Source organism: Erithacus rubecula, assembly GCF_903797595.1.
Source record: "Erithacus rubecula genome assembly, chromosome: 3".
Lineage (NCBI taxonomy): Eukaryota > Metazoa > Chordata > Aves > Passeriformes > Muscicapidae > Erithacus > Erithacus rubecula.
In genome coordinates, this window is record NC_136689.1 from 116862994 (window position 1) to 116890893 (window position 27900).

The 27900-nt window shown below is 40.6% G+C and overlaps 1 protein-coding gene across 1 annotated transcript in view; it reads left to right on the forward strand.

Moving 5' to 3' along the window:
* Nucleotides 1–2773: 2773 nt before the first annotated feature.
* The window catches only part of KCNB2 (potassium voltage-gated channel subfamily B member 2), a 174659-nt gene continuing 149532 nt past the window's right edge, over nucleotides 2774–27900 (forward strand). Inside the window, exons 1-2 of the mRNA XM_079300913.1 lie at nucleotides 2774–3188; nucleotides 18199–18883. Coding sequence (XP_079157039.1) covers nucleotides 18305–18883 — 579 coding nt within the window. The 5' untranslated portion in view covers nucleotides 2774–3188; nucleotides 18199–18304. The remainder of the gene's footprint in view (nucleotides 3189–18198; nucleotides 18884–27900) is intronic.

The following is a 27900-nucleotide window of genomic DNA, read 5'->3' on the forward strand; positions in this document are numbered from 1 at the left end:
TTCTTCTCAGTATCTGACCAACTGAGACTAAATTCCTCTAAAGGAAAACTTTCCCACATGGTCTGAAAGACACTGTTCATCAGCATGGCCATATATTTTGGATTTTATTTCTGGTAACTAGAAAACCAACAAAGGCTTCCCTTCAATATCCAAGCATGCTGGTGTAAGAGCAAATGAGTGTTCATAAACATAAAAGCCCCAAGCCTAAAAAAAGAGTGAGCCAAGAACTGCTAGTATTTGTTCATTAAGGAAAATTGAATAACAAAGACTTAGTGGTGTAAACATGTGTCTAGGCAAAAAATAATGTATCTCTATGTGCAAAAATAATTTCCCAGAATAAAGTTACCTTTACTGTGGACATACTAGCAAAATAAGGAGCTTTCTATTCCAGAATAACTTCTCCTTCTTGAAAGCAGATCAGTTGCTTATTCTGGAGCAGTGTCTACACAGCATGCATACCAGTGTAGCCAACGAACTGCAGGAACTCACCTATGAACTGCACTTTCTGTCAGTTTTCCCAATAAGCAAGACTTATTAGTGTCTGGGGGTGTGTGTATGGGAGGGAGATAAGACAGTCTTGCTTTATCAAAAATGAAAAATCAAGTAATAAAATCTGAAGAAAACACAGTGTGCTTTAAAACCACTCACTGCATCATGAAAAGCAGTAGAGGGGAACTGGAGCTCCTCAGAACCTTTTATTTAATGAGAATCTGAAGGAATGAACTCCATTTTCCTACAGCTCTGTCTCATGGGTTTTACTGAACTACACTGGCTAAGAAGACAGACAATCCAGTTAACTTTTCTAACTGATGTCCCAGGTACATGCAGATTTGGAGGTATGTGACAACACATGAACTCCTGATGTCACCTTTGCCATGCTCTGGCATATCTACAGAGCTATGTAGTTAGCTTCTTCATCCACCTGCCTTCTTTTTCTTGAACTTGTAATTTGTCTTTGAGAGTTTTGCTCAGCTGAAACTGATCAGTGCATTCAAAAATCAGTAATGAGACATGTAGACACATGTACACACAAGGGGTGGAATATATAAAATACATAGACACCGACATTTCAGCTGGGGAGTAGCTGAGGAGAGGAATGGGTTGCTATGGAGCTTTGTTTATCACATGTAAGATATGGAAGAGAATTTCCCTGACTGACCATAAGGGTAAATCTAGGCTGAGCAGCATAGGCATGGATGCCTATGCCACAGATGTCCAGGTTTCAAAGTACATTCTGCTGGAGCTTTTCATAGAAAACTAGCCTTGAACTCAGCACTAAGACTACTGCTGTGGTTGCCATTCAGAAAACTTCTTCAGGTAGGCTGGGAGAAGGTGGGCAAACTTTTTTAAGAAATCATACATTTATATGTCCCCAAGACAGTGGATGATGAACTACATAAAATGGGTGAAAATTAGCACAGTAAATGAGCATCCAAAGTTTAACCTATTTTTTGGTGAGTTGTAATTGAAATCATGGTGGCAAATACTGCCTAATCTCTTTCTTGGATAGCTTTCAAAAGAATTAAGAGGTCTTTGAATTAAAAAAAGAAAAAAAATGAAGCTGATAAAAGTTTTTTTGGAAAGCCTTCAATCCAGCAGCAAAATGTGCAACAGTTAAGGCTGACTCTCAGAACTACAGGATGAGATGAAGCCTGAGCAGCAACAATGCAGAGGGCAAAGTTACAGATGAACTCTTATGAAACCTGAGAAACAGGGAAGAGCTTGGAAAGGAGAATAGCTTTCTAATCTGCTACCTGAAATATAGTGGGGTATTACTGAATGAAGGAAAGAGACTTCCTCCCATTATCAGGAATGATTAAGGAAAAACAATCAAGAGCTATAAAATACTATGGGAGGCAGCAAGATGCAGCAGGAGTAGCTGAGGTCTTGATTGCAGCCTGCTACCTTGCCAAGACTTGATGACAGAAACACATTAGTCCCTGCCCTGTGAAGGGCCCTGTCTCTCCAGGCACTGCATTTCTGCTGTGGGGTTCAGCCCTCGGCAGGTCCCCAGCATGTCCATAGCAAGGCTGGGGCGGCCCGGTCATCGGCCAGGTACAGTCCTGTACTGTGTGTTGTGTGCCCGTGCCCTGCCCCGGCTGCGAATGGAAAACCGGGAAGGGACGCTGTGGATGCACTACTGCCCAGGAGAAGGTGATGTGTGTCTGTAAGGATGCGAGGGGACAGTCCATGGAACTGCGTGTGTATTTGTGGTGTTTGTGTGTGCGTGCCTGCTCAGCCCCTGACAGGGAGGACGGTGTGTGGGGAGGTCTGAGAGCTGCGTGCATCCCATACCTGGGAATGTGAATGTGGATTCACCCGTGTGAGAGGGGAATCCCCCGCCTAGGGGGTGCCCTTAGCGTGGATTGTGTGTGTGTGAGTGTGAGTGTGAGTGCGTGTGTGAGTGGGTGCATGCCCTGCCGGGGGGGTCTGTGTGGATTGTGTATGCGTGTGTGTGAGTGTGTCCCCGCCTGTGTCACCGGCACGGTGCCTGTGCTGGCTGCTGTCTCTGCAGCGGGCAGGGTGCGGGGTGCGCGCCCCTGGTGCGGGGGTAGCGCGGGGAGGGGGATGCGCGCCCCCGCCCGGGGCAGCGCCGGGAGCGCGCGGTGCCGGGAGCGCGCGGTGCCGGGAGCGCGCGGTGCCGGGAGCGCGGGGCGCGCTCGGGGGCGGGCGCGGAGCCGGGAGCGCGGCGGGCGGGGGCGGGGGGCGCCCCGCGTGCCCCGGCCGGGAGCGGCCGTGCCCCCCCGCCCCGCCGCCGCCGCCGCCGCCGCGCACAGCCGCAGACACGGGCGGCCGCGCCGGCAGCCGGCGGCTCGCATGCAGCCGGGGATTACAGCGGGGCGAGGGCAGCGAGGGCTCCGCTCTTATCCCCCCCTCGGCCCCCCCCTCCGCCCGACACCCCGGCCGCTCGCCGCGCCGCTGCTCCGGCGGCTTTTCGTCTCCGGGGATAGGAGGGAGATGCCTTTGCCGTGGTTTTTCCAGCCCCAGCCCTCTCCGTGCCGGGGGGGGCGGTGATGTGGAGCTGGGAATGTAGAGGAAAACCCTCCCCGGGAAGGAGCGATCAAAACAAATCCCTCGCCGTGGCTTTGGCGGCCGCGCAGTGCCCGGGGAAGCCCGAGCAGCCCCTGCCAGCGCTGGGGAATCCCTCCTGCAGCCCCCGGCGGCGCCCCGAGCGTCCGCGGAGCAAGGTAAGCGGGAGGGCATCCCTCTGCTTCCGAGGGCTGCCTTTTGCTTTTATTTGTGTATATTTGAGAGCCCGAGTCATGCCCTGCTCCCGCCCTGCTGGGGCTGCCGGGGCAGCGGGAAGCGCCGGGAGCGCGGGGAGCCCCGGGAGCCCCGGGCGCTGCGATCCCCGGGGAGGGGGCGCGATCGGCGGGGCGGACACGGGGCTCCCCCCGGCTGCCCGGACCGGTCTGAGGCACGGAAACAGAGCCCTCACCCCGGAGCGCTTTGGAAACCGTGGCTTGTGTTTTTGTTCCTTCAGAGCTGCTAAAGGGAGGGAGGGAATGACATTTCGTAGTATTCTCCCTCCTGCCGTGGGTGAGCTCTACCGATAAACGCTCGTCATTTGTTTCCGATGCTCTAATAGTGCTGGTGGAAACCTGATGATAGAAAGCCTCAGCCTCCTCGGTGGCTGTCGTTGGAATTACCCCATCTACCCGGGGTCTGAAAAATCCCCTCTATAGAAGAAAATGCATGCAGCGTTGTGGTAGTCTAAAATATACTGTCATGTATGCTTTCTGTAGGTAGATAGCACGCTGGCCCCTGAGTTTAAAAACCTAAATGTCTTTATGAGTAGGCATGTTCACTGGCTACGTGGTTTCTACAAACCATTCAGTGTGTTTCTTGTATCAGAATTTCTGCCTGGGTGAAGGTAGACCTTTGTTTATACCCCATGTATATAGTGTCCATATTTATAGTAGGATTTGGACTTCATTCAATTCAAGTTACATAATGATTAAGATACAATAAATAGTATATATGCAGTTTCTTAGACATTTTAATTCATTGCAGATAAGACTCTCTAGCAACACTGCCAAAATTGTCACTTTGTCTTTATTTGTGTAAGAAAGGAGATATCCATAGCATCAGGTGGAGACAACGTTCCTTAGCAAATACATAGTCATCAAGACCTTGCTATTAAAAGGACACCTAAACAAAGGATTTCAGTAACCCCGTCCTGTAGCTCTGAGGAGGTGCCAGGATTGGTTTAGAAGAGGAGGAATAGCACCGAGACTGGGGAGGCTTGGGAGGGGGAAAAGCCTGTCTGGTAACATTTTGCATTAAAAACACCTCGAGTTCAAGTTTGCTCAGCTGGTGAGTCTGTCCAACTTAGAACAGAGCTAGCACCAAGCCTTAGAGGCTGAATAAGATCTGCAAAACTGAACATTCTGCCAAGCCTGGGACACGATCCTCCAGGGAGTTTTAGTAGAAACTTTCAGGGGAGCAGGGTCAGTGAGTACATGCCACTTATGGGATTTGTTTGTTCTCTGATCACCAAGATGTGCTAGCAAAACTCTGAAAGTCTTTCCCAGAGAGATAAGATGCAGTACAGAAAAAATAGTTCATTTCTGGTTCTTAGCACCTCTGTCTATTCTGTTCAAACAGCAGATAAATCTGATACAACTGATAAACTCGCACTTCGCTCAGCATTAGTGGAACTTGCGGCTGGCTTGTTATAATGTATTTTTTTTCCAAAGACTTCTTCTGCAGGCGGCTCTCACCACAGCGTTTGAATTTCTCTTGCCTCCTTTCTCAGCTGGATGCTGTTGCTGGAGCTCAGCAGGTTGCCCTCATTCAGATGTATGCAGGCAGTAAAACATCTTCAGCTCGAGACGAGGGAGAGGTGCTGCTTGGAGCAGCACGCTTCAGCCTGAACATTTCCATTTGCTTCAGCATTTTGAAATGTCCCATTGCCTTAACGATGCCATATCACATATATTTATTCATGCTCAGCCTTTTTTTATTCCCTAAGTGAAAGTTAATTGGCAAATTCTGGCTTGCCATTCAAAGCAAGGCAAGAGGTCAAGATTTGCAATAGCTTTCTTGCCAGCAGTTGGGATTTTGCCAAACAGTTTGCTACTGCCACTTTTAGAAAAAACTCTTGATCTTCTGTGATTGCCTTGAGCTTCACGTAGCTACATGCACAGGTAAAATATATTCCATGATGCTGTATTATTTAAAGCTATCTGCTGAAGGATGTTTCTGTCAGCATTTTGCTCTGTCTGTCATGATATAAGCAACACATTGGGGAGGGTCTGTCTGTTCTCAGCTCAGAGGAGGAATGCAAGCTGAGATATCCAGTGAAGGGGACAGTGACTGGAAGTGTCAGTGAGGTGGGATTCCACTGCAGACCCCCCTGGAGGTGTCTGCTCTACCAGAGTGCAGACCTGCTGCTCCCCACAGAAAGAGATGGGAGCCAGAAAGGAAAGCACTTAGAGTTGTACTCTGTTTCAGCTTCATCAGAGTAGACATACATGCATTTTTGAGGTGAATTTTTGCATGTTTTCAGGGGTCAGTTCTCTTAATTCATCATATGCATAATGTCTTCTGACCCAGCAATGCTCATAGCTCTTGGAGTTAAGCAATGATTGCCTCTGAAAGGACTTTAGATGTTTGTCTAGTATTGCTATAGTAAGTTTTATCATTTTTAGGAATGAGGTTTTTTTACCTAATAGGTGTCTGAATATTATAAATATGGATGGGTGATAAAAAACAGGCTGTAGTTTACTTTGTTGTGTTTTGCTGTTTCTAGTCTTATCAGGATATGAACACCCTAAGAGAAAATATGATTTCCCATCTGTAGTGGGCATCTTTGTCTTGTGGTTATTGCTGAAGTAGTGGAACTGGGTATTTGATTTCTTGGATTTTATAATAAATCTTTGGAATGTGTTGTTTTAATTCATATTTTAGTAGTCACTTTGTAACAAGAATATTAATTTCAAACCAAAATAAAATTTCCCGGATTAACCTGGGGAGGTTTTTTAAGATGTGCAACAGTGTTCTATGGGATAATGTGAAAAGAAATTGCTTAGGACATTACAGAGTAGATTTAATCTTCTTGTAAATATAGATTTTTGTTCAATTGCATAGCTTCCTATGTTTTTTAATCTATAATTCAGTGGCTATACGAAAAAGATACAGAAAGAATTTCATTATTTTGGATTTTTTCTTCACTATTATGCAATTAGAGGTATCATATTGTATGCTATAATAGATACATTGCTCAGTCATGCTCAAATTAAATGTAAGTGAAATGCATATGTATGACTTTAAAAAAGAATTTGAACAGAGAAGCTTAACAACTGAATTGTTTATTGAACAGGACTTGGAGGCTTCCTATCTTTGTACAAAGCCAGTCCCAGTAGAGCTTCCCAGACCACTAAACACCATAAAAGCCTTAGAGAGGGTATGCATCAGTCAAGATATTTAAAATCTATTATGCTTAAGCCTGCCTGTATTTTTCACAAAATCTGGAAGGACAGCAAAGGTTATTTCACCTTTTGTCCATCCCGGTGCTTGCTACAGCATGTGCAGAAATTTCAGCACAAGTCACACATCGGCATCTTCCTAAGTTTTCACTTGTTTACTGTGCAATGCATTTGTTCTTCCGAGTCTGGAGGGATGGAGTTTCTTAATAGATAAATTTCTTATATGGGTGACTTAAACTGCTTTTTCTCACCAGCATGAATGTATGATGATGTTAACTGCATAATCAGAAAACAAAGAATATTATTTTGAACACACTTCATCATGGATTATGGTATGAACAATAGGGAAACAATAAAAGAAAAGTCTCAGGCCACAAAATCGGTGGGGTTTTAAATATATTTGTTTCTAATGCAGGAAATCTATATTTAGCCATAATGATAGATCAGCTGTGACTTAGGTGTCTGGCTGTTGTATATCCCTGTTCCTTCTATGGATAACTATAAAGAGTAGCATCACTGCTGGCACCAGCAAGAGAGCCAGAACAACAATCTATTAGCTAACAAATAATATATGTAATGCTGGCGTAATGCAGCTCTGAGCATTCAGGAGTAGGGTGCAATAAACAGCAGTTGAATTCTTTGTAAGGAACAATGGCAATGGACCAATTTGCCCCTCATAGTACCATGACAGAGGAGCACAGAGCACTGTAAAATTGTGTGATGGCATTTACAGTCTGAGCCAAGGCAGAGGGGCTGAACAACTCTCTTACCACAGCACTGGCACGTGATGCATAAGCCACTAGGTTTTTGTTAGCCCTAGGTAAGTGCTTCTTACTAGGAAATCAGCCTTCCTGCTGCAGGGTGTTCTTCGTGCTGCCATCATATTCAGGTGCTAGCTTGTTAGGAAATAAATGTCAGCCCTTTAGGTGAAACACCTTACGAGGAAATGAATGCAAAGCTGTGCTGATAATTAACTGAACAAAGCTCTCGAACGTAATCTTCTTTGATGACACTGGAGATGAGCTTCTCCCCCTGATTGCCTAACAAGTTAAGAAATATAAATTAGTTATGGCAGAACAGTCCAAATACAGAATAAATTTGCCTCAGAGCATTAATGAGGCAGTTAATAAAATAATATTTCACAGTATCTCATCAATAGTTAACTTCTAGAAAATTAGCTGTATTTTCAATATATATAGAGATAAAAATTGCAGTCAAATGCAATAACTCAAAATGAAGCCATAATGCTTCTTTTGACAGAGTTTTCAGTTGTCATTTGGTCTCTTAAGGTATGAGGATTTAGTTTACCTACAAGGTTGTTGACCTTATCTCAGATGGATGTAGTCTCAAATGGCAGAATAATCCTGCTATAATTTATAGCCATTCATTCAGTGTAAATTTGCATATACCAGAGACATTCTGAGACAGTTTGAGCAGAAAGTGCTGGCAAGCTGCAGAAGCTAGAAGAATCCCACTAATGTATTTAAGCAGACTCAAAGCAGTGAATAGGCTTAATTAGCCTTGAAATCACACAACTATGAATGACAGTATTGTACGTGCTTTTCCAGTGGCTGGTGAGATTAACAGCACAGAGTTGCTCTACCTTGACAGGAGTGCCATCTAGAAGGTTTTGCCTTCTGGAATATTTCCATCTCATGCTTTCTTTATTCTTATTATTGCTGACATAGAGCAAACCTCTTAACTGGATAAGCTTTATACTTGAATTTATTCTCAGGACTAGCCTGGCTACTGATAGTCACTTTAGTCCCTATTTAGGCATGTCATTAAAGCAGCATGAACAGTGCTGTGTATCTTCTGCTCCTTTTGAACTGAAGAAGGGATGAGAATGTTTAGCTGCTTCAACATGTTTATAGATAACCTAGGTAGAAGCAAAATTATCTCACTTTTGCCCAGTAATGTTGTGGTTAGGGTACCGATGGAGAAAAATTGAGCTTTTAGGCCTTTCATAGATTAACATGATGCAAATTTCACTTCTTGTAATCCAAGATTACCAGCCACCAAAGGACTGGTCACATCTTTCAGTTATAGACTCATTTGTGTCTGTTGTCTTTCAAGCACAGGCTGCCTGCCTTATTCTTGCTCAGTAGGAATGGGGGTGGTCTCCATCACTGCAGCTGTCCTGGGGGTTACTGATAGCAGTGGGAGCCTGGAAGATATAAACCACAGGTTTGAATCACCAGGGGTGAACGTGGGCCTTCAGTGAATACTTAATGGCCAAGCAGTGACATCAGGGTGGAACCAAGGCCACCCCCTCAACGTGTATTTGAAAAGAGTGTTCAGTTGTTCAGTTGAACTTGTTCAATTCCTTTGAAGGACTGTTTTACATACCTCTTGTTAGAGGAGGTTTCCAGGCTTAGAATGTCGTGTGGGTGGGTTGTGTCCCTTTTGATCCTGCTTATGCATTGGGCCTGGATGGGAGTTAAGAGCATCTTCTTCCTGACTGTGAAGTATTGTGTTGATCCTGCCTCAGAGGTTCCCACACCCTTCTTTGAACTTGGGACTTGTGTGTTTAATATTAGAAACCCTGAACTAATGGCTCTGATGAAGCACATTTTTAAGGGATGCTGTGGCTTTTAAAAATACATTTTGGCTTGATAGAAGTAAATAAATTAATTTATAGTGGCAGTTTTATAAAAGTGGTCCTTTTAGCCTGTCTTGATTTCAGAATTATAGTAACAGTAGCATAGAGTTGTGCATGAGAGTGAGTCCTCACTTTTTTCTATTGTCAGGTCAAATTGAGGGTCAAAAATAATCAATAGTCTTGGTATCAGGTAGGACTAAAAGTCATTATAGCTTCTCTGCAGTGTTAAACTGGTGGTCGTAAGAACAGCTTCCTCTTACTGACCCCCAGACCATCTGTATCTTTGTGCAGTATGTGGAACCAAAACTGATAAGGTCTTAGATAAGGTCAGGATCAAAGTTTTCTGTTTTCTGGGTGACTGCTTTTCTCAGATAGGCAAAATAAGACATTAGGTTGTTCTAGACCCTTCACAGCAGTTTATAGTAGTATTTTGAGATGTTTTTCCAAGGCATCCTATAGTTGAAGACATCAAAATGTTGAAGGGTTGGATTATTCAGACCAAGATTCGACAGAAATTCATCTTAATTTTTAATGATAAAAGCCTTCTGTAAAGACTTGCTGATGCTGTGACCTCAGGGACACTTCCAGCTATGTACAAAAGCTCTTGTCAAAAATTGAGTCACCCAAAACCCAAGGCCTTGATTCATTCCTTCATTCTCCCTTTGGGGCTTCTGTAAAGCACCAGCAATAGGAGTTTGAGCTGGGCTCCTAATGGAATGAGACAAATGTCTCTGGAGTAAATCTGCACTTTTCTTTGGCCAAGTCTCTTCCTATCTGTGGTCCAGAGAGGTTTAGGCCTACCATTTACCTTGGCTGCATCAGGGAACAGTTAGAAATGATTGAAAATGAAATTTTTGATGGAAGCAACAGTTGAACATAAATGTTTTCATTTCCAAAGAAGTCACTTAGGAATACAACTGTGCTTTCCTTAATTGTAGATTTGGGACGCCAACATTGCATGTTTTTCTTTGTTAGAAAACTCGAAATTTGACCAGGATTCTGACAAAAATGCAACACCCAAAATTTTGGGTGCAATTTCAGCCAAAGAGGGATAAAATCTGACTCTTTTGTGAGATGTGCCTCATTGTTTCAGACATCATTCTCTATGTATATAAGATAATATGTTGTGTAATATTTCCCTGCCTAGAAACCTAATGTCATCATTCAGTACTACACTGTGCAAGCTTTTCTTCAGGAGAACAAAAAGACATCTGTGAGGTTCTTCACTGCTTTCAGCTACTTGGCAGCACTGTTATTGGTAGGGAGCAGTGGAAGATTGAAGGGTTAGAGAAGCTAACATATTTAGAATAACCCTAAAACGAATTGCTTTAGGGCAACTGGTTACATTAGTGCCTCTTCAAAGAGCAAATGATGTGTTGACAATCTCCTCCATCATCTTAATGCACTGCAATGCAATTAGAAGAGAAAATCCAGTAGTGGATGAATAAATTGCAGTTCAAAACTCTAATTTATCAATATTAATGTATTTGCTATTATTAGTGTATCCTGTATATGTAACATCTGTAGACTCTCAAAGAATTGTATGGAAGCACCAATCAAACCTGTGGATTCCAGAGTGCTAGCTGGGATATAAATATGTATTCTGATTTAGACTTGACATGAGGACCTTACATAATCACATTTCTGTAATATCTGGGTGTTTGACATTAAAGAAAATGATCTGCCATTCGGCCTTGTGCTTCTCTGTGACAGCTCATCTTCTCAGAAGTTTCCAGGGAAGGCTAAATAAGCAGTGAAAGACAGTATCTTTGGCAAAAGCAGTAACAGCCCTTAGCAACCAATTGTAAACATAAACAGCAAAGTGCAGACATGACCAACAACTACATCCTAAAGGAGAGATGTTTCAACCTGCAGTGGAAATGGAAAGGTTTGTGTAAACTGAGCAGGAATGCATCAGGATTGTTTTTAAGGATCCTGTAGCCACACTTGCCACAAGCACCACAGCAGAGCTGCTGGTAAGGAAAGAGAGAATCTGGGCTGATCTGAAATAAAGTTTGGTGGGGATCTTGATTCAGCACTGGATGGGTTACAAAGCCATGATCAGTGCTCTCTTGAGACCTCTGTGCAGGCTGAGGGAGTGCTACAATCCCAGTGCTCAGATCCAGACTTGTGAAGTACTACTCAAAAAGACCACTTGAGTCCTGAATTCCATGAGACTTGAGGTAAAATTACTGTGAATGCTTTCAATAGCACTCAGCTTCTTGTAAGGCAGTCTGCATCCCCTGTAGTATGTCTAGAGCCCACCCACATGGCTTTACCTTGTATAAGAGCTTCAGTAAATTATTACAAGTGCTATCGAGGTAGTTAGAAAACTCAGATAAACCAAAACTGCCAAGCTCGTGTGGCTGCAAGACTTTAAAAACATTTTATCTGTTATACTTTCCCTCTTTTTCTGTCTTCTGTCACCTCACCTATTTCTGTCTGGGTTTTCTTATCCAAGGCTCATAGGGAATATATAGAGTCTCAGAGTCTGCTGCTCCTTGGTGCAGTTCAGCTCATCCATGTAAAAGACGCTTCTGTGCTCAAGATGGTGAGAACAGCAAGTTAGCAGACAGACTGATTTAGTTAATCTGAAAAGTTTGTCTATAAAAGGCCTCATCTTTTTTGAGTGTTTCCTGCAGATCTCCAACTCTTTGTGCAGCCAAAGTTTAAATTTTCACATACCAGAAATAAATAACATGTGAGGTCTGTTGTGAAATAGAAATAATCATAATTTCAGACCAGTTAACCATAGCCTCAAGAGCTGATTTTGCAGGATTTACTCACAAAGCAAAATCTTACTTTTCAAGGACCAACCCATCCATAGTTGTTAACAGAGCAGTCAAGGCAACAGGTGGGATTTGGTCTTAATTCATGGAAAGACTCAGCACTCCAGTAACAGCTCTGCCCTGGCTGTAGTCTGGCAAGAGTCAGCTAGTGCTCACAGAGAAGCTGTGTCACAGGGCAGACAGGCTAAGGCTCCATCTTTTACCCTTCAGACCATGTTGCTTCAAGGGGTTTTACCCACTGAAGCCTCTGAGGACTTGGCAAAAAGAGCTGTCAGCAGCAGTTTGGATAATCAAAGCTCAGCTGCTTCTCTCCTGTGCATGCATGCATGTGTTCTGCATATAGATATGAATCTGAGCCACACAAAGGATGCTCAGGAGTACTTTGACATGTTTCCTGACACTTCTCAAGCTTAGCTTGCCAATCCTTAACTATATGAGATGAGATTTCTCTGAAGGTGGGAAATAGAAATAACGAACAACTCATTTGAGCAGGATGCTTTTATGCAGAGTTTTAGCTGTCACCTCAGCCTTCTTTTAAAAAAACTGAAATTAAGGGGGAATTCTAGTAGAAGATCCCACAATACACCATTAAGAAACTGCAGGTTTTGAAACAAGGAGCAGACATTTGAGAGGTACGATGTGGGACCAGAGAGATTACAGCAAAGCAGACAACGAAAGAAGAATCATAGAACCAAATAAGTTAGCAGTAATGTGTTTGTTCATGAAAAATTTATTGGTTTGTCACAATCAACTTGCTTCATCTTTTCTTGGCTAACTTGCTGGATCACAGGTTGTAGGCTTTAGTAGTCAGATGCTGAGCTGGGCACAGGCTTTCTAAGTTGTTTTTTTTTTTTTTAATCGTAGAGTATCTCCAGTTCTCCAGCTAATAGGGATCATAAGAATCTTTGAGTTCAACTCCTTGTTCCTCACAGGATTACCTAAAACTACAAACTAAACCATATGACTAAAAACATTGACCAGATGCTCCTTGAACTCTGAAAGGCTTGGTGTCTTGACCCCTTCCCTGAGAAATCTGTTCCAGTGCCCAACTATCCTCTGGGTGAAGAACTTTTTCCTAATGTCCACTCTGAATTTCCCCTGACATTACACCTGCAAAACCTAAAGCTAGTTTTTCCAGAAAGTGTTACATCTCTGCATTTTATACAGCCTGAAGTTCTTAAGCTTTAAGTCAGTTTTAACAGCTAAAGTAGTCAACAATTGTCTCCCAGATTTTTCTTGATTTCAGTGAGCATTTTTGCACGTGAAGAAAACCAGCACATTGATCCTAGACTCTCCAGACCTGAAAATAAATATTTTGAATGAGATCACCCATTTAATAATTTGTTTAATGTTTAATAATTTCACAATCTTTCCTTTTTAATCCAGAGCTTTCTTGAACTTTTAAAAAGGTGATTAAATATCCATACATTTAGAACCAGATTTTATTTAAAAATGTTGAAGACACTTCCAGCAAATTGTGAAAAAACTCTTCCGTTTGTTTTCAAAGCAAAGAAATTAATTAACACAATCTTTTCTTGAAAACAGTTTGATACATTTTGACAAAAAGACATCTTCTGTCAAAAATGATAGAAGTTTGTGTTTTAAAAGTCAGAGGAAAGCAAAATTATTCCCTTTACTGGGGTTCTTATGATTCTCTTTTTAGGTAGCATATACTTTTTTTCCTCACTGCTTTAAATGCAGGACATGATCCAACAGTGAGGTGTGCTTAGTACTGTAAGTTTTCCATTTTCTTTGGTGAAATTTGTAGGGCAGAGATTGGGAGAGATGTTTTTGACTAAGGCATGCAGGAGTGACTTGGATGTGAGTCCTGTTGCTTGAGAGGTCTTGGTCATGGAGCCCATGGAAGGGGCTGGCACTGCTCAGGCCAGCTGGCACAGCAAGCTCCCTGTGTGCAGGTACACTCACCTGGACTCCAAAGCACATGGCTGTGAGCAAACCACTTTTTAGGAGCAGCCCTTGGACTCCCCAGCCATCCTTGCAAATGACTTGGGAGAGTCCTGACTGCTCTGGCAACGTGACTGTGCAGACAGTGGGCTCCTCACCTGAGGGTACATTGGGCATGTAGGCATGCCCATCAACAGTGCTGGAGATGCTGAGGACTCTGTAAAAATCAGCTATCTCAACCTGAGCAGCCAAAATTTCTGCATACCTCAGGCATCTATGACCTTAATTTCTACATTAAGAAGCAGTGGTAATAATGGCCTCCTAATGCAGGAGAGGCTGGGATGGCCTGGGAGCACTTGGGCAGGACAGGGAGAGCTCCCTGAGGGAAATTCAGCACTTTGTGTGTAACGTAGGCCTTGCAGCAGGAAGTGCTGAATAACATCAGAGGCCAAGTAGTGAATGAGAAAGATGAAAAGAAATGGTAAATAATTACCCGTTCATGTAACGAAGAAGGGGCTGATGGGAGAATCCCACCGTTAAAAGCTGCGTGTCTGTGATGTGGAGGAGGGCACTTAACCTCCCTTCAGGCTCTCCCTAGCTTTTGGAGTTGTACCCTTTGAAGTTTTCATTTTTATTTCATGCAAAGAATTGGCTTTGATTTGAAGAGTTTTATGTAATATTACAGGTATTTTGCTACAAAGTGATTTTCTTATTGCACAGGGAGGATGTAGGGTTTATCTAGATTTGCTTTTATAAATGGGAGTAGAATTTGTGTTTTTCTCTAAAAATTGCTGAAAGTGCTGGTGAGCACCATGCTGGCTTTGCCTGCCTCCCAAGGGATAGTTACATTTATTACTAGCCCATGGTGGACAAGGTGCATGATGGAGTTGCACATAGCCTAAAGGTTAAGGCAATAAGCGAAGCTGAAAAGTATTTTAAGCCTTAATTTAAGAAAAAAAAAAATCTTCTGAGTTAGTTACAGTAGCTAACACCCAGAAGGATAATTTAATGAATTGTAAAGGTAACCTCACTTGTATCATTTTGTTATAATGAAAGATCTGATTATTTTATATTAAACTGATAATGTGGATTTTCAAGTTAGAAATGTTATATAGTAAGGTGATTTCTTTTTCTTTTTTTTTTTTTTTTTAATTTTTTTAATTTTTTTTTTCCAAGGTAACCCACCAATTTGATAGGGGAAAAGCAGTGGATGTAAAGGCTTTCAATACCATCTCTCACAGGATTCTCCTGGATAAATGCCCAGCCCACAGCTGGATAAACACTTGATGGGATGGGTGAGCAGCTGGCTCGTGGGTCAGGCACACAGGGTTACAGTGGAGGGAGTGACATTAGACTGGAGACCTGTCACTAGTGGAGTTCCACAGGGCTCCATCCTCAGCCCTGTGCTCTTCAACATCTTCATGAATTACCTGGATGCAGGACTGGAAGGGATGCTGAGCATGTTGGCAGATGGTATGACACTGAGAGGAGTTGTTGACCCTTGAAGTCAGGGAGGCCCTACAGAGAGAGATCTTGATAAATTAGGGAGATGAGCAGTCACCAACCATATGAAATATAATAAGGACTAGTGCCCAGATTATTTAAATTTATTGTCAGAGAACTAAAGAAGGTATGAAGGATGAAAGAAGGTGGGAAGAAGAGCACTTAAGGAAGGAAACTAAAATAATTCATTTATTTATTTTTAAGTCACACATTCTTCTTCAATGTATATTTCGATGACAAGAGCTCTCTAAAAACTGGCAAAAAATCACCCTCATGGTTCAAGATTCTTCACTTGTGAAATCTTTTCAGAATGCTGTATGTTGTGAATGATGGTTCATCCCTTGCTGCATACATATATACATAGCATGTTCTCAATACTAAGCATAAAAGTGTTTCACTGTTGACCACCAGAATTTTGAAAGTTTTTTAGAATAGCCATGTTTCCTCAAGTTGGAAGATGCAACCAATAATTACACTGAAAAATCAGAAAGTGTTTTATCAGCTTTACATCAGTCATGGGCACACTAGAGTTTTTGCATTGTTTAAAAAAATATGTGTGGTAACTACACTTCAGAAAAATTAAAACAATGCAGTAGCCTTGTGTATCTTTTGTTTCGGCGATCAGAAGAATAAATCAAGATATGGTTACCTTATGATTAATCAGATGAGATATTTGATTTCTATTGTATTTTTCTCAATATTGCTAATATTAGGGTACATATTTTCATTTTAAAAGCAGAAAAATAAATCCCTGAGATACAACAGTGGATAAACTAGTGAACCTCTCTAGAAAATGCCTGAAGACTTGACTGATTTCATGAAGGATGACAGAACCTATTTATGAGCTTTTCTTAAATTCTTGTGCTTTCTTATGTAAGACAACCTTTATCGGAGAAGGAGCATTGTGCATTAAAGTCTAAAAGGATTTTTTTTAAATGAAGTTTGCAAATCTTTCCTTTGTAGAAAAATACTCTCTCATAACTGTTTACTCTTTGTGTAGTTGTCTGTATGTCAGAAGACTGATAAATGCATCACAGATCACTAGGAAATGCTTAAGTGAGGAGATCTTGCAAAGGTGGGACTCCCCACTTCTCAGAAGTCTCCCCGTCATCCCCATGCATATAAGGCAATGAGGAGGAGGGTAAAACCAAAGAAAGAAAATCATCCTAAGGTCAAGGGAAAAAAACCAAACAAAACAAACACAAAAGAAAAGGATATGTGTTATGCAGACCTACTGGTGCCAGGGCTTTGATTTTGATAGGATATTTACCTTTGCAAGTGAAGTTATCAGATTATCTTTTTTGTGAATGAAGGTAAATGTTACAGGCTTAAACCCTTATGTAATTAGGCACAGAAGTGCTCTGGGTTGCATTGGGAGATGAGAAGGGATCTTCACAATTCAGTGCTGGAGGCAGGATGGGATCATGAAGCAGCTTGAAAGTGAAATTAGTGACTAAAGTGGTTGTGTTCTGGGCTTTTGCCATCACTTAGCTTATGCACAAAACAAAAAAAAATAAAAGAAAATAAAATCTTTAGATGTAAGTATTACTCTGATAAGTAATTTTCTTCATTTCTACTGTTTTTGGACATGATAGTCTGTTATATCTGGATTGTAGTTGACTGAGTCTTATTTTATCTGTTGACGGATGAACTTTTAAAGTTTAAATATAATGAAGGTTAGCAATTTTGATTTTGTACCAGCAACATAGTCAGCACTGTCATGGGCATGTCAGATGACACACTGGAATGATTCTTTGTTTTTCCTGATATTTCTAGTAAAGGATTATTCTAGATCTTCACTGCTCTGGTAAGGATCTGCTCTATTTCACTTATTTCACTTCAAGCCAAACAAACCATGCAAACAAACAAACAAAAAAACAGGTTGTTGAATTGTGGATTTGCTGAGAACAGGAGGAGGTGTCAACTCTTGGAAATTACTAAGGAGGGGTTTCTAAGTTTGGAACAGAAGCCTTGTCTAAGCATTCTTTGGGCTATGATACTATTGCTAGGTTAATATTTAAGCACTGTGTCTGACAGTTGGCAGCAGCAGAGATGGTGGGTGGGCTTCCTTCCTGCCTGATGCTGGTGTTCCAAATGTGGTGACAAACAGCTGCCCTTCAGAGCTCACTGAAGCACTGGGCACAGCGAGTGAGGATGCACTTGTGGATTATTGAAACTGAGGTGGCTGATTGCTGTCATGCAGTCAGGTCTGCAGGAGTTTACCAGGTGAACAGTGGGGCAGAGAAGAGCCTTTCAGAGGATCCAGAGAACAGTATGCACAGTCCTTGCCTGTATAACATGTACTACTGCTCAGTTGGCCACAAAATACTTGGAATTCTTTTGACCCATTTGTAAAGAAATAAATGCTGTGTGGTGCCAAGAAATGCAACTTCTCAGGGTAGTAGGGGAATTTTTTGATGAATAACATTTACCCATGAAATAAGACAGCAAACTATGATTTGAATTGGGACAAGGAGGGAAGCAGTTTGTTTTGGAAATTTTGATATGTTGCGATTGTTTTATTCAGTTTCATTATTGACCAAATTTGAATTCTTCAATAAAAGGTAAACTAGTCTCTGTCTTTATTTATAAATATCCCTACAATCTTTCCATTTGCACACCTCACACATTAAAAGGTAAGTAATCAGATTAAGCTAACACAGCTGCATCAGAAACTGATACTTAAAAAAAACCCAAAAAACAAAAACCCAAATCCTTGGTAAAAATTGTCTCCATTTATTTTCACAAATATAGAAATTCCAGTGAGTTTTTCCTTTGCTTAACCATAGTGCTCTTAGCTGTTCCACTTGTTTCAGTGCTTCTGGATATTACCACAAAGAATATAACTGTAATGAGGGCAAATTGCAATAATTAAATTTTCATCTGCTTATGAAAGTATGGAAAGAGAGAGAGAAAGATTGGGGGATGCATTGTACATGGCAATACTCTAAATTTTTGTCTTTTTTAGCTTCAGGAATGGATCTGTCTGTCTGAAGAGGATTCTGCCCGAATATTTGTAGTCTCCAAGCTCATTTTCCAACAGACTCTGGTGTTACAACTTCATCTTTTTCAGAATGGCTGAGAAAGCTCCGCCAGGGATCACCAAAAAGTCTTCAAGGTCCACCCTTTCCCTCCCTCCAGAGCCAGTGGAGATCATTAGGAGCAAAGCCTGCTCGCGGAGAGTCAAAATAAACGTTGGTGGACTCAACCATGAAGTGCTGTGGAGGACTTTGGACAGGCTTCCAAGGACACGATTAGGAAAGCTCAGAGACTGCAATACCCATGAATCTCTGCTAGAAGTATGTGATGACTACAACCTGAATGAAAATGAGTATTTTTTTGATCGACACCCAGGGGCTTTCACTTCCATTTTGAATTTCTACAGGACAGGGAAACTACATATGATGGAAGAAATGTGTGCTCTCTCTTTTGGCCAGGAGCTTGATTACTGGGGGATTGATGAAATATATTTAGAATCTTGCTGCCAGGCAAGATACCATCAAAAGAAAGAGCAAATGAATGAGGAACTGAGGAGAGAGGCAGAGACATTGCGAGAGAGAGAAGGGGAAGAATTTGATAATACCTGCTGCCCAGAGAAAAGGAAGAAACTTTGGGACTTGCTGGAGAAACCCAACTCATCTGTTGCAGCAAAGGTAGGATAAACAGTAGGCTTAATGCAAAGATAGTAGAAAATAGTTTCTTGAGCCATGCGTCCTACTTGCAGGAATCAACAACATCCACTAAAATATTTAGAGAAAAGAAGAATCTAAAAATCTGCATATCATTAAGTGAAAACTCCCAAATCTGTCCTGAACCCCACTGAAATCAGCAGAAGGAACCCCATTGAGTTCAATTGTTTTTAGGCAACTACTGTACTTGGCTTTTACTGTATGTGATGAGAAACATCTGTGTGATTCCTAATGGACTCCATATGAAACACTTCAATGAAAATACAGACAGAGTGCATTATCTACTTGTTTGTTGGAACAGGATTTGGTTATGACAAACATCCATTTCAGTATTACTTGTCCTGTTACAGGCACTGCATATGTGGTGTGTCAGTGTTTGGTAGGTTGTGCTGGATAGGCTGTCAAAGAGTTAACAGCTGGTCTGGCATATCTTTACTATAGCATGTTTTCTCTTACACTACATTTTAGCACTCAAGAATTAGAGTGTTTAGTTTAAAAATACTAAAATACTAATGCATATATACATGGGTATATATTTATATGTATGCATATATATGTGTATATGGGTACATATACATAAATAAGTATTCTATACGTTTATACACACACACAAATATATATGTGTAAAGTTTACATATATTTGGTCAGAAGTGAGAACAAATTCAGATGAATCCTGGTTCCAGTTCTGCTGTCTTCAAACAGGCAAGTTGACTGAAGTCTCATTGATACAATGGAAAAGTTTATCCTGATTCTTGAAATGGGATTGCACACACAGATGTTGGTACTGGTATTTAAAAGAAAGATTTTCTTGCATATTGAGGAACTTAGTTTTTCTGTTTGTGGTGTGAAGCACTAATTAATGTGAGGTAAATTTTGGAAGCACATCTCCGGTTTGAATGACTCAAAAGGAAAATATTTGATGTTTAGATGCTCATGTTAAGCTTAACTGTGGCTTTATTTTCTTCTGTTGTTTGTTATTGGATGCAATGCTCTTGGACCAAGGTAAGTATTAAAATATGATGGTGCAATGGACAAAAAAAATGAATGAGGATTTTTCTTGCAATGATGACTCTTAGTAGTGAAGTACAATACACTTATTTGTAATTTTAATTTTTCATTTTGAGCTACCTAACTTTTTAAGCAAGGAACTTACTTTATGAAAAAAAATGTTGTGGCAGAATATAAGGTTCATAACTGGAATAAAAGCTTATGGGAGAAAAATGAAAGTATTCAGAATATTTTAGAAAACGAAATGAATAAATTTTCTTCTTCCAAGCTACATATTCTGTGCCATATGTTCCTCTCCAGGAGAAAGAGCAGAGGGGAAGCAGATGGGCATAAGTTTTGCCAAAAAGGGTTCAGGGAGGCTGTGTTACACACCGTGATCCCCTGGTGCAAGCTAACATCTATCAGCCCTCGCCAGCACTTCTGTGACACAGCTGCTGCTCTGCCTGCAGGACTCAGGGACCAGCTCCCCACTCCTGCATGCCTTGAAACATCAGTGTTCCCTAACAGACCTCTCCTACTGGATGTGGGCAGGAGGATTTCCTGTCTGAGCCACACTGCTGAAACACACTGCATGTGACCTGGGAGATCACCTGGCTGTGGACGCTGCCTCAGAGACATCCAGCAGGCAGATTTGTTTGTGAAATACTTCCTCTCTTATACACAGAAACAAAGGCAGTTGAGGCTTGAGACATATGCTTAATTAGTGTTTTCCTAGGAGTAGGTAGGAGTCAACACAGTAAGATGAAGCAGATGAATAAAACAAAACCATGATTTTTTTACATTCTTTGCCTGTGACTTGCTTTCATTCATTTGCATGTTGAATAAATGCAGAAATACAGGATGGTTAAACTTGCATGAGTGCTTGCCATTCACCAAACTGTTCTCATTACTTAACAGTGCCCCATCATGGATTTGCTTACAAGAAGTTAGGCTGACCCTGAGCTTTTAAGAAACTCCCTCTTTGATCACTCTGAACATTTCTCCTCAGATTTTGCAGATGCATGTGGCTGTTTTTTTAATTTCACAAGATGTATGAATAATTACATTTTTACCTTTTCATTTTCTTTTCCCCTCATCTCCTAATTTGATTTGATGTTACAGATCTTTCTTGCTACAAGGAATTTCACAGTGCACTTGTATACATGTTGTAATGATTTTCATTATTTTAATTGCTTTTTGTCTAAGTTAATGCCATTTGATTTGATGTGATTTCTGTGGTTCTGGTAGCTAGAAGTCACCGTAGTACATGCACTCATTTTCTCTATCTAGTCACCATCAGTCTGTAAATATATATATAAGCCAAATTTATAGTCAGATACACCTGTGGCAAACTCAGACAGCTATAGAAACGTGGCTGAATGACATACAGGAGAGCAAAGACCATCACAATACATTTGACCCTAGGTAACATGAAACAAGATATGCTGGAATCAGTTGGATGCTCTTTGAAACAGACTGTGTTAGGATCTGTGGCAAGGTTTTATCTGAAGTGTTTAGATAACATCTCTTAGATTTTTCATTTCATGTTTGGTCAAATAAGTCTCTAGTTTGTCCTGAGACAGGAGGCACAGCCATCTTCTTTCCTCTGTAGGAGTAGAAAGGATGGTGGGATTTTGACAGTGGCAAGATGGGAACCAAGTGAGGAAATATTACCATAAGCCTCAAATTCAAATATTAGCTCTCTTTTGAAGAAATGAAACTATATGAATGTGCATAGCTATCCTAGAGGTGCTTGCTCAGTTGTTTAGATCCTGTGTGACATCCAAGCAGTTGACAGGAACAGCTTGCTTTTTAATCCCTTTCACATCAAAGATTAGAAATGTGAGATAAACACTTGGATGTGATTTTGATATGTGACTGTGTCTTGCCACTTCTTGATTCTGCTAAGAGCCCTTCTAGGTCTGATCCAAAGCTTACTGAATTAAGAGGGAGTCCTGCTTTGGATTAGGCATCTCAGGACAAATCCTGCGCCTTTCGAGGTCAGTGAAGGTTTGCCATTGACTTCACTTACAGCAAGGTGAGACAGAGCAAGGTGACAGTGAATGAGCAGCATGTATTTACAGCAACAATAAACAGGAGAAAGCAAGAAGAATATATAATAATAAATTAAAACTATGTTTAGATAGTAAAAAAAAAAAAAAAGGAATATTATAGATCAAGTACTATTGCACAGTACAGCCACAGTTTACATTTTGAGGTTTTATTTTAATTTAGTAAATGAAGATGTGCACCTCATCTCAGTCCCCGATTACCATATTAGAGGCACAGCAGTTCTTGCTTAGTCCTCACCCCAGGAAAGATCTCTGTGGATTCAGTAGATATTTCAGGAAAACAGGGTTTGCCTCCATTTTCCAGTGTTCTCATTCATAAGCTTTTTAAGTAGGATTAAGATAAAGATGTCCAGAAGTCCAGCCATTTCAGACATGCACAGTGCTATGGAATGAGAAGCAGTGCTGGGATTTATAAAGGACAGGAATTTTTGCATATTTTGCATCTCAGAAAAGTCCCAAAACCTGGTCCCCAAACCACAGAGTTTTGCATGAGTCTGGCATTCTTTGGTCCAGAGTAACATCTGTATTTTTAAACCAGGCATTTATTTATACCAGTAGTTTGTGAAAAGTGTCTTCTTAAAAAAAAGTTATTTTACTTACGCTGTCAGCCATCATTTATTCTTTTATTTGCAGCTGCTGGACCTATAACAACCTCCTTAGTGCAGCAGCAGCTCTGACCAGCCTGTCAGTAGTATAAAAGTCCTCAAGAGATACCAGAATGAGCATTGACTTCAGCAGATGTGAACTTTGTGCAGCTGGATTGCATCAGTGTTTATGGTTCAGCACCTTGTAGAAGTGGCGTATTAAGAGAGCACCTACCCAAGCCACTGCCTTGCCAGCTCTGTCTGAGGTATATTCTATGCAGTGCACTCAAAATCAAAGGAGCCTTACTTTGGAAGGAGTGTGAATCAAATGAACCCATACCTTTAATAGTTCTTTCAAAGTGTTAATGCACAAGCTCTTCCTTTCATTCTTGTTTATTGGGTCCAATAGCCTGATTATTTTCTCTAAGTTTTTTAATACTGATGAAACTCATTTGGGCTAAATCCTAAATAAATATGGCATGTTTCTAGTAAAGGTGTTTTATGGTAAATATAGAGTGAATGAAATCAGAAATAAATGGAATAACCAGGAGTACAAAGACCCTTTGTCTACCTAAACATTTCTGATAGTGACTTAATCACCTTTCAACTACAGGAGTATTTTAGTTACCTTACAGTAACATTATCAACAAATATCACTCAGATTTTCCAATTGGTATTTATATTCCATGTTGTCCCTTTGAATACAACTAGATTGTAATTGATTGTGATTGATTCTACAGTTTTTTCTTGTGCAAGTCATTTTTTCTCATATGAATATTTGCATCAAGCTCAGTGTGACTACTAACTGATCAAGTATAAAAGGCAGTACAAAGTAATTTAAAAAATTACTAGTCAGTCTCATTCTGTCCTCAAATTTTTGCATAACTCCTGTTGATGTACATATACAGAAGGGTAAAATATTGGGCTTTGTGTTTCTGCAGCATGGGGTTTGCTTTATTTAAAGTGAAACCTGATAGGGTTGAAAGTGTTCTCTGTTAATTCTGTTTGTTTCACTGCATAGTTGATTTGTCCTTATTTTGTTGATTTCTGTTTCTCTTGGGGTTAGTTTTTCAGGGGTTTTATTTTGGTTTGCATTACAAACTACAGCATGAGTATTACTTCTTTGTAAAAAGCACACTAATTTATCAGCTAACTAGTGGATTTTGGACTACAGAAGGTATAATTATCCCAAGCCTGACTGGAAATTGTGAGGACTTTTTGTGCTGTATTGAGTAACTAATCCGTTTTGTGAACAAAATTCCTTTGGGGAGAAAAAAAAAAGCAGGAGCACAAAAGAGGAGATTGAGACCACTGATACTTACTTAGCTACAGGTATCATATACACAGATATCATATACCTCAGGGAATGATGTTCATTGGAGATAAATGCTCTTTTCTAGCTGGTATATGGCTTGAACTCCTATTTGACCTCTGGTTTCAATTTATTTTTGGGGGCAATCCTGTCAAAAATCTTTATCCAAATGTACAACCAGGAATAATATCATTTGCATTGTCACTTCCAATACTTCATAGAAATTTGTTTGCTGAAGATAAGTTATGGTGAAGCACAGAGAATGGTCCTGGTAATAAATAGGTATCTTCATTTCATGATTGCTTCTTCCAAGGAGACTCATTACCACTCTTGGCTTTTAAGGTGAAGTTATTTCTTGTTCCAAATGATAAAGTCAGTCAATGTGACTGTAAGACAAGGAGATTATATTGGATCCTAGTCATTCATATTTAATAACTCAAGTGTTTTAATGTCTTGAAAGATAAGTGAATTTATTGCTTTTTCAATAGATATTATATCAAGGAACAAGGAAGACTGGCAGTAGTTAATTGATTTTGTTTGAAGAACTTACATATGCTCACTGCTGAGCTGGTCATTAAAAGATTATTTACCTTCTTTATACTTCTTATATGAAGTGTCATGTAACCCATGATTCAGCATTTTTGGTCCATTTAAAGTGTCATGGGAATACAGCTACCATCTGATCTGTCTTGCTTTAGAGGTGTTCAGTACCTCAGTTACATACATGTTCCCTTCAGCCCTGAGATTTTATCAGTGCTGTGCAAACTTATTTAAAAACTTCTTAAAAACTTCTTTTGGAATGAGTAAAATGTCCTTTGAACCAACCAGTTTATTATTGGCACTTAATTCTCAGTAAAACAGATGCTGAAATTGTGGAAGCAGTGCCAAGGGCAAAGATGCAGTGACTCATATTCAGGCAGTCCATCCCTGGCATCAAGCACTGGCACCAGGGAATATCCCCATTCCCTGTATGAACAGAGGGGTGAGGACTTTACTTGTGTAGCTGTAATAAGGGGCTTCACTGACTCTGGTTTTATGGGTACATTAAGGACAATCAAAGGGGATTCGTGATGAGTTTTGTTAAAGGGGGAAAAAAAAGGCGAGAATAATTATTTTAAAAATTGGGAAAATCCATTTTTTGTATTTGGTAATAATATCTAATTGGTAATGTTTTGCAAAACAAAGTCTCAAAGTAATGAAGAAAATGTACCTGTGCTTGTGGCACCATTCACAGATCATGCAGTAGCTCTTGCACAGAGAAACCTACCAGGAATATGGAATATATGTTGTTAAAGTGATTTATCAGTGGGTACCATGTGCATGAGAACAGCTATCCTTTGCCATAATGGATAGAAAGCATTTATTCCAATTTACCCCAGCGCCTTAAATTGCATCCTTAATTTAGGAGAGCAATTTAACTCTATAACAGCTTCTTTTACCACTGATCATATCCCTTTTTTATGCTTTATTGACTGTAGAGTAGCATCAATGGCATATATTTTTTTAAATATGTACTACAGTATTTCTGGTTAGGAGGGTGATGTTTTGGGCATTACAGCATGACCCCTGCAAAATCAGAGGCATCTCACAGGCTGGATTTTCAGCTGTGACATGCCACTTAAGCTGTGTAATGCCTGAGCAGACAGACCAGGGTGTTGTGCCTTTCCCTTCACCCACAGACAGATCATATGTCCTAAAATTGTTGCATTTCCGTTCCATGTTTTTATAAGCAGCTGCCAGTGTATTGTCTTCTCTCCTGTAAGATATTTGGAAGGGATCAGATGTCAGGGAGATACACTAATAAATTAAATGATGAAACATTATCCATGTGAACTCTATGGGATACAAAGGGCTGCATCTTATTGCCTGGCTAAACAGGCTCTGTCTGGCTTTTGTAGAGCTGAGAGGCAAAACAAATCTGTATGATCCCCTGCAAACTGGCATTTGTTTGGCTCTCTGATTTTGTTGCAAGATGTGGAAGAACAAAAAATTTCTCCCAAGTGACTGGGAAGACAAACAGACTGTTGCATGTTATTTATTTCAGAAAAAACCTCATGGTATTTATCATGACATATGGCGGGCTCATGAGTTTTCTGTTTGATGAAGATATGTGAATATTTGACACATTGCACTGAAAAACAGGTCTTTTGGGAGAATATTGAAAACAAGCTAGTGACACTGGCACAGCTGTTTCAAAGTGACTTTGAGATTAAAACAGGATCCCAGTACAGTCCTTATATGAAGCTGCCACAATCTGCTCTTAACACGCCTTGGTCGTTCTCTCTTCGGGGAAGCATGAAAAAAGGCCAGGGTTTCAGATGAGATAAGTGGATTTGATTTGCAATAGGTGGGACTCAGAAAACAGTTCTACATTTTAAAATTAATTTCTACAGTTCATAAACGTGCAGTGTCCTTTCCACACAAGTGTTATGGCATTATAGGTGAGTCAATGCCTGTACTCCATATACCATAACTGAGACAGTTCTTCTAATGTTTTTGAGCAGCCATGGGAGGGGGAAGTTATCTTTGAAAAGCTTGCTTACTTTGGCACTGGAGGCATTAATTCTAAATATTATCAACTAGCCTTGATCTCCAAACTAAGTGTTTGCATTTGTTGGAGTTTATCCTATACATAAACTATGTGTAAGCATATACAGTACTGACAGCATTTTTAAAAAATGCTCACAATATTGCACATCAAGAAGATGTATGAGGTGGCTGAAGTTATCACAGCAGTGGTCATGTTTCAGTATTTAAGTGCCTGCAAACTGCCTGAATCATATTTGCTGAATTTTCAAATCATGGTGTAGCTACTTGTAATAAATATTCAAATAAATATTCTTCTAAAATGCAGGGAAGGACAGGAGCCATGGGATGCAAACCTGAAGTCTCAGTAAGATTTTATCTGAATGACAAGGTGAGCTCCTGAGTTTGGTCTTGCCTGACCTCTGAGGCTCAAGTTCATTCCTCACTGAGATTTTTTATGCCTGTTGCTTGTGGAAATGATGTTGTGTTTCCTTAAGCTCCTGCCTAAAAACTGGTGCCTCACTGAACTGATAAAAATCTTCTAGAATTTTCTAAGCTGTTCTGTCCTTGTCTCTAAAATAGGTAATTAAAAGTTCAAAAAGAGCCATTCTTCACCAAACTGCTTTTAGAGGGGGAGCTTTCTTTTCCAAGGCAGCAGTGAGCTTCCCTGCAGAATGCTGGGGCACATTTGTTACCCAGAGCTCTTCAGTCATCCTTCTTTGGGTCCCTCTTGATGCAGCCACAAGGGTTGGAGATTGCGTTAAAAACCTCCAGTATGGCACAGCCAGAGCTGTCCCAAGGACAGCTGAGTGGCAGTGACAACTCCAAGGTGTCACTGGCCACTTGCAGAATTCCCCATTGCAAGAGATTGCTGCTGGCATACTTTGGGACAGTAAAGCTTGCTGTGATTTCATGTGTTCTTGGGGATGGTATTTTTGGCTAACTGCTGAGATGGTTCCATTTTTCATACTCTTTCATTCAGTTGGATTTCTGTGACAGACAAAAATGACATCAAGCTTTGTTTACAAACTCACATTAATGCAGTTTCCTTCCCAAGCACTGTAGCCTCCTTTTGGATTGCTTACTGAAGGATCCTCGGATGACCTGTCTCTTCTGTTTTACTGAAGTATCTATCAATGTGTTTGACTTTGGGGAGGTTTTTCTGGAGAACAGTGGATATTGCTAAAATAAAGTAGGTAAGGCTGTTCTTTTGCAGACTGATAAATGTGTTACAGGCATATTCTGAGAAGAATTGGGAACTCATTTCCATTTCTGTTACTTTCACAAAGCTTTTGTATTTTCATATATAATCTTTTTAAAAATTTGATATCAATCCTTTTGTGGAGTTAAATGCCATTTGAAAAAACTGTTCCCAAAGTATCTTGGCCTGTGGTCTATATATGTATGCATACAGTTTCATTTTGTAAGATGATAGCATAGAAAAATTTGATTAGCGCCCCTGAATTCAGTTATAACACTAACATTGACTTCACAGTTCTT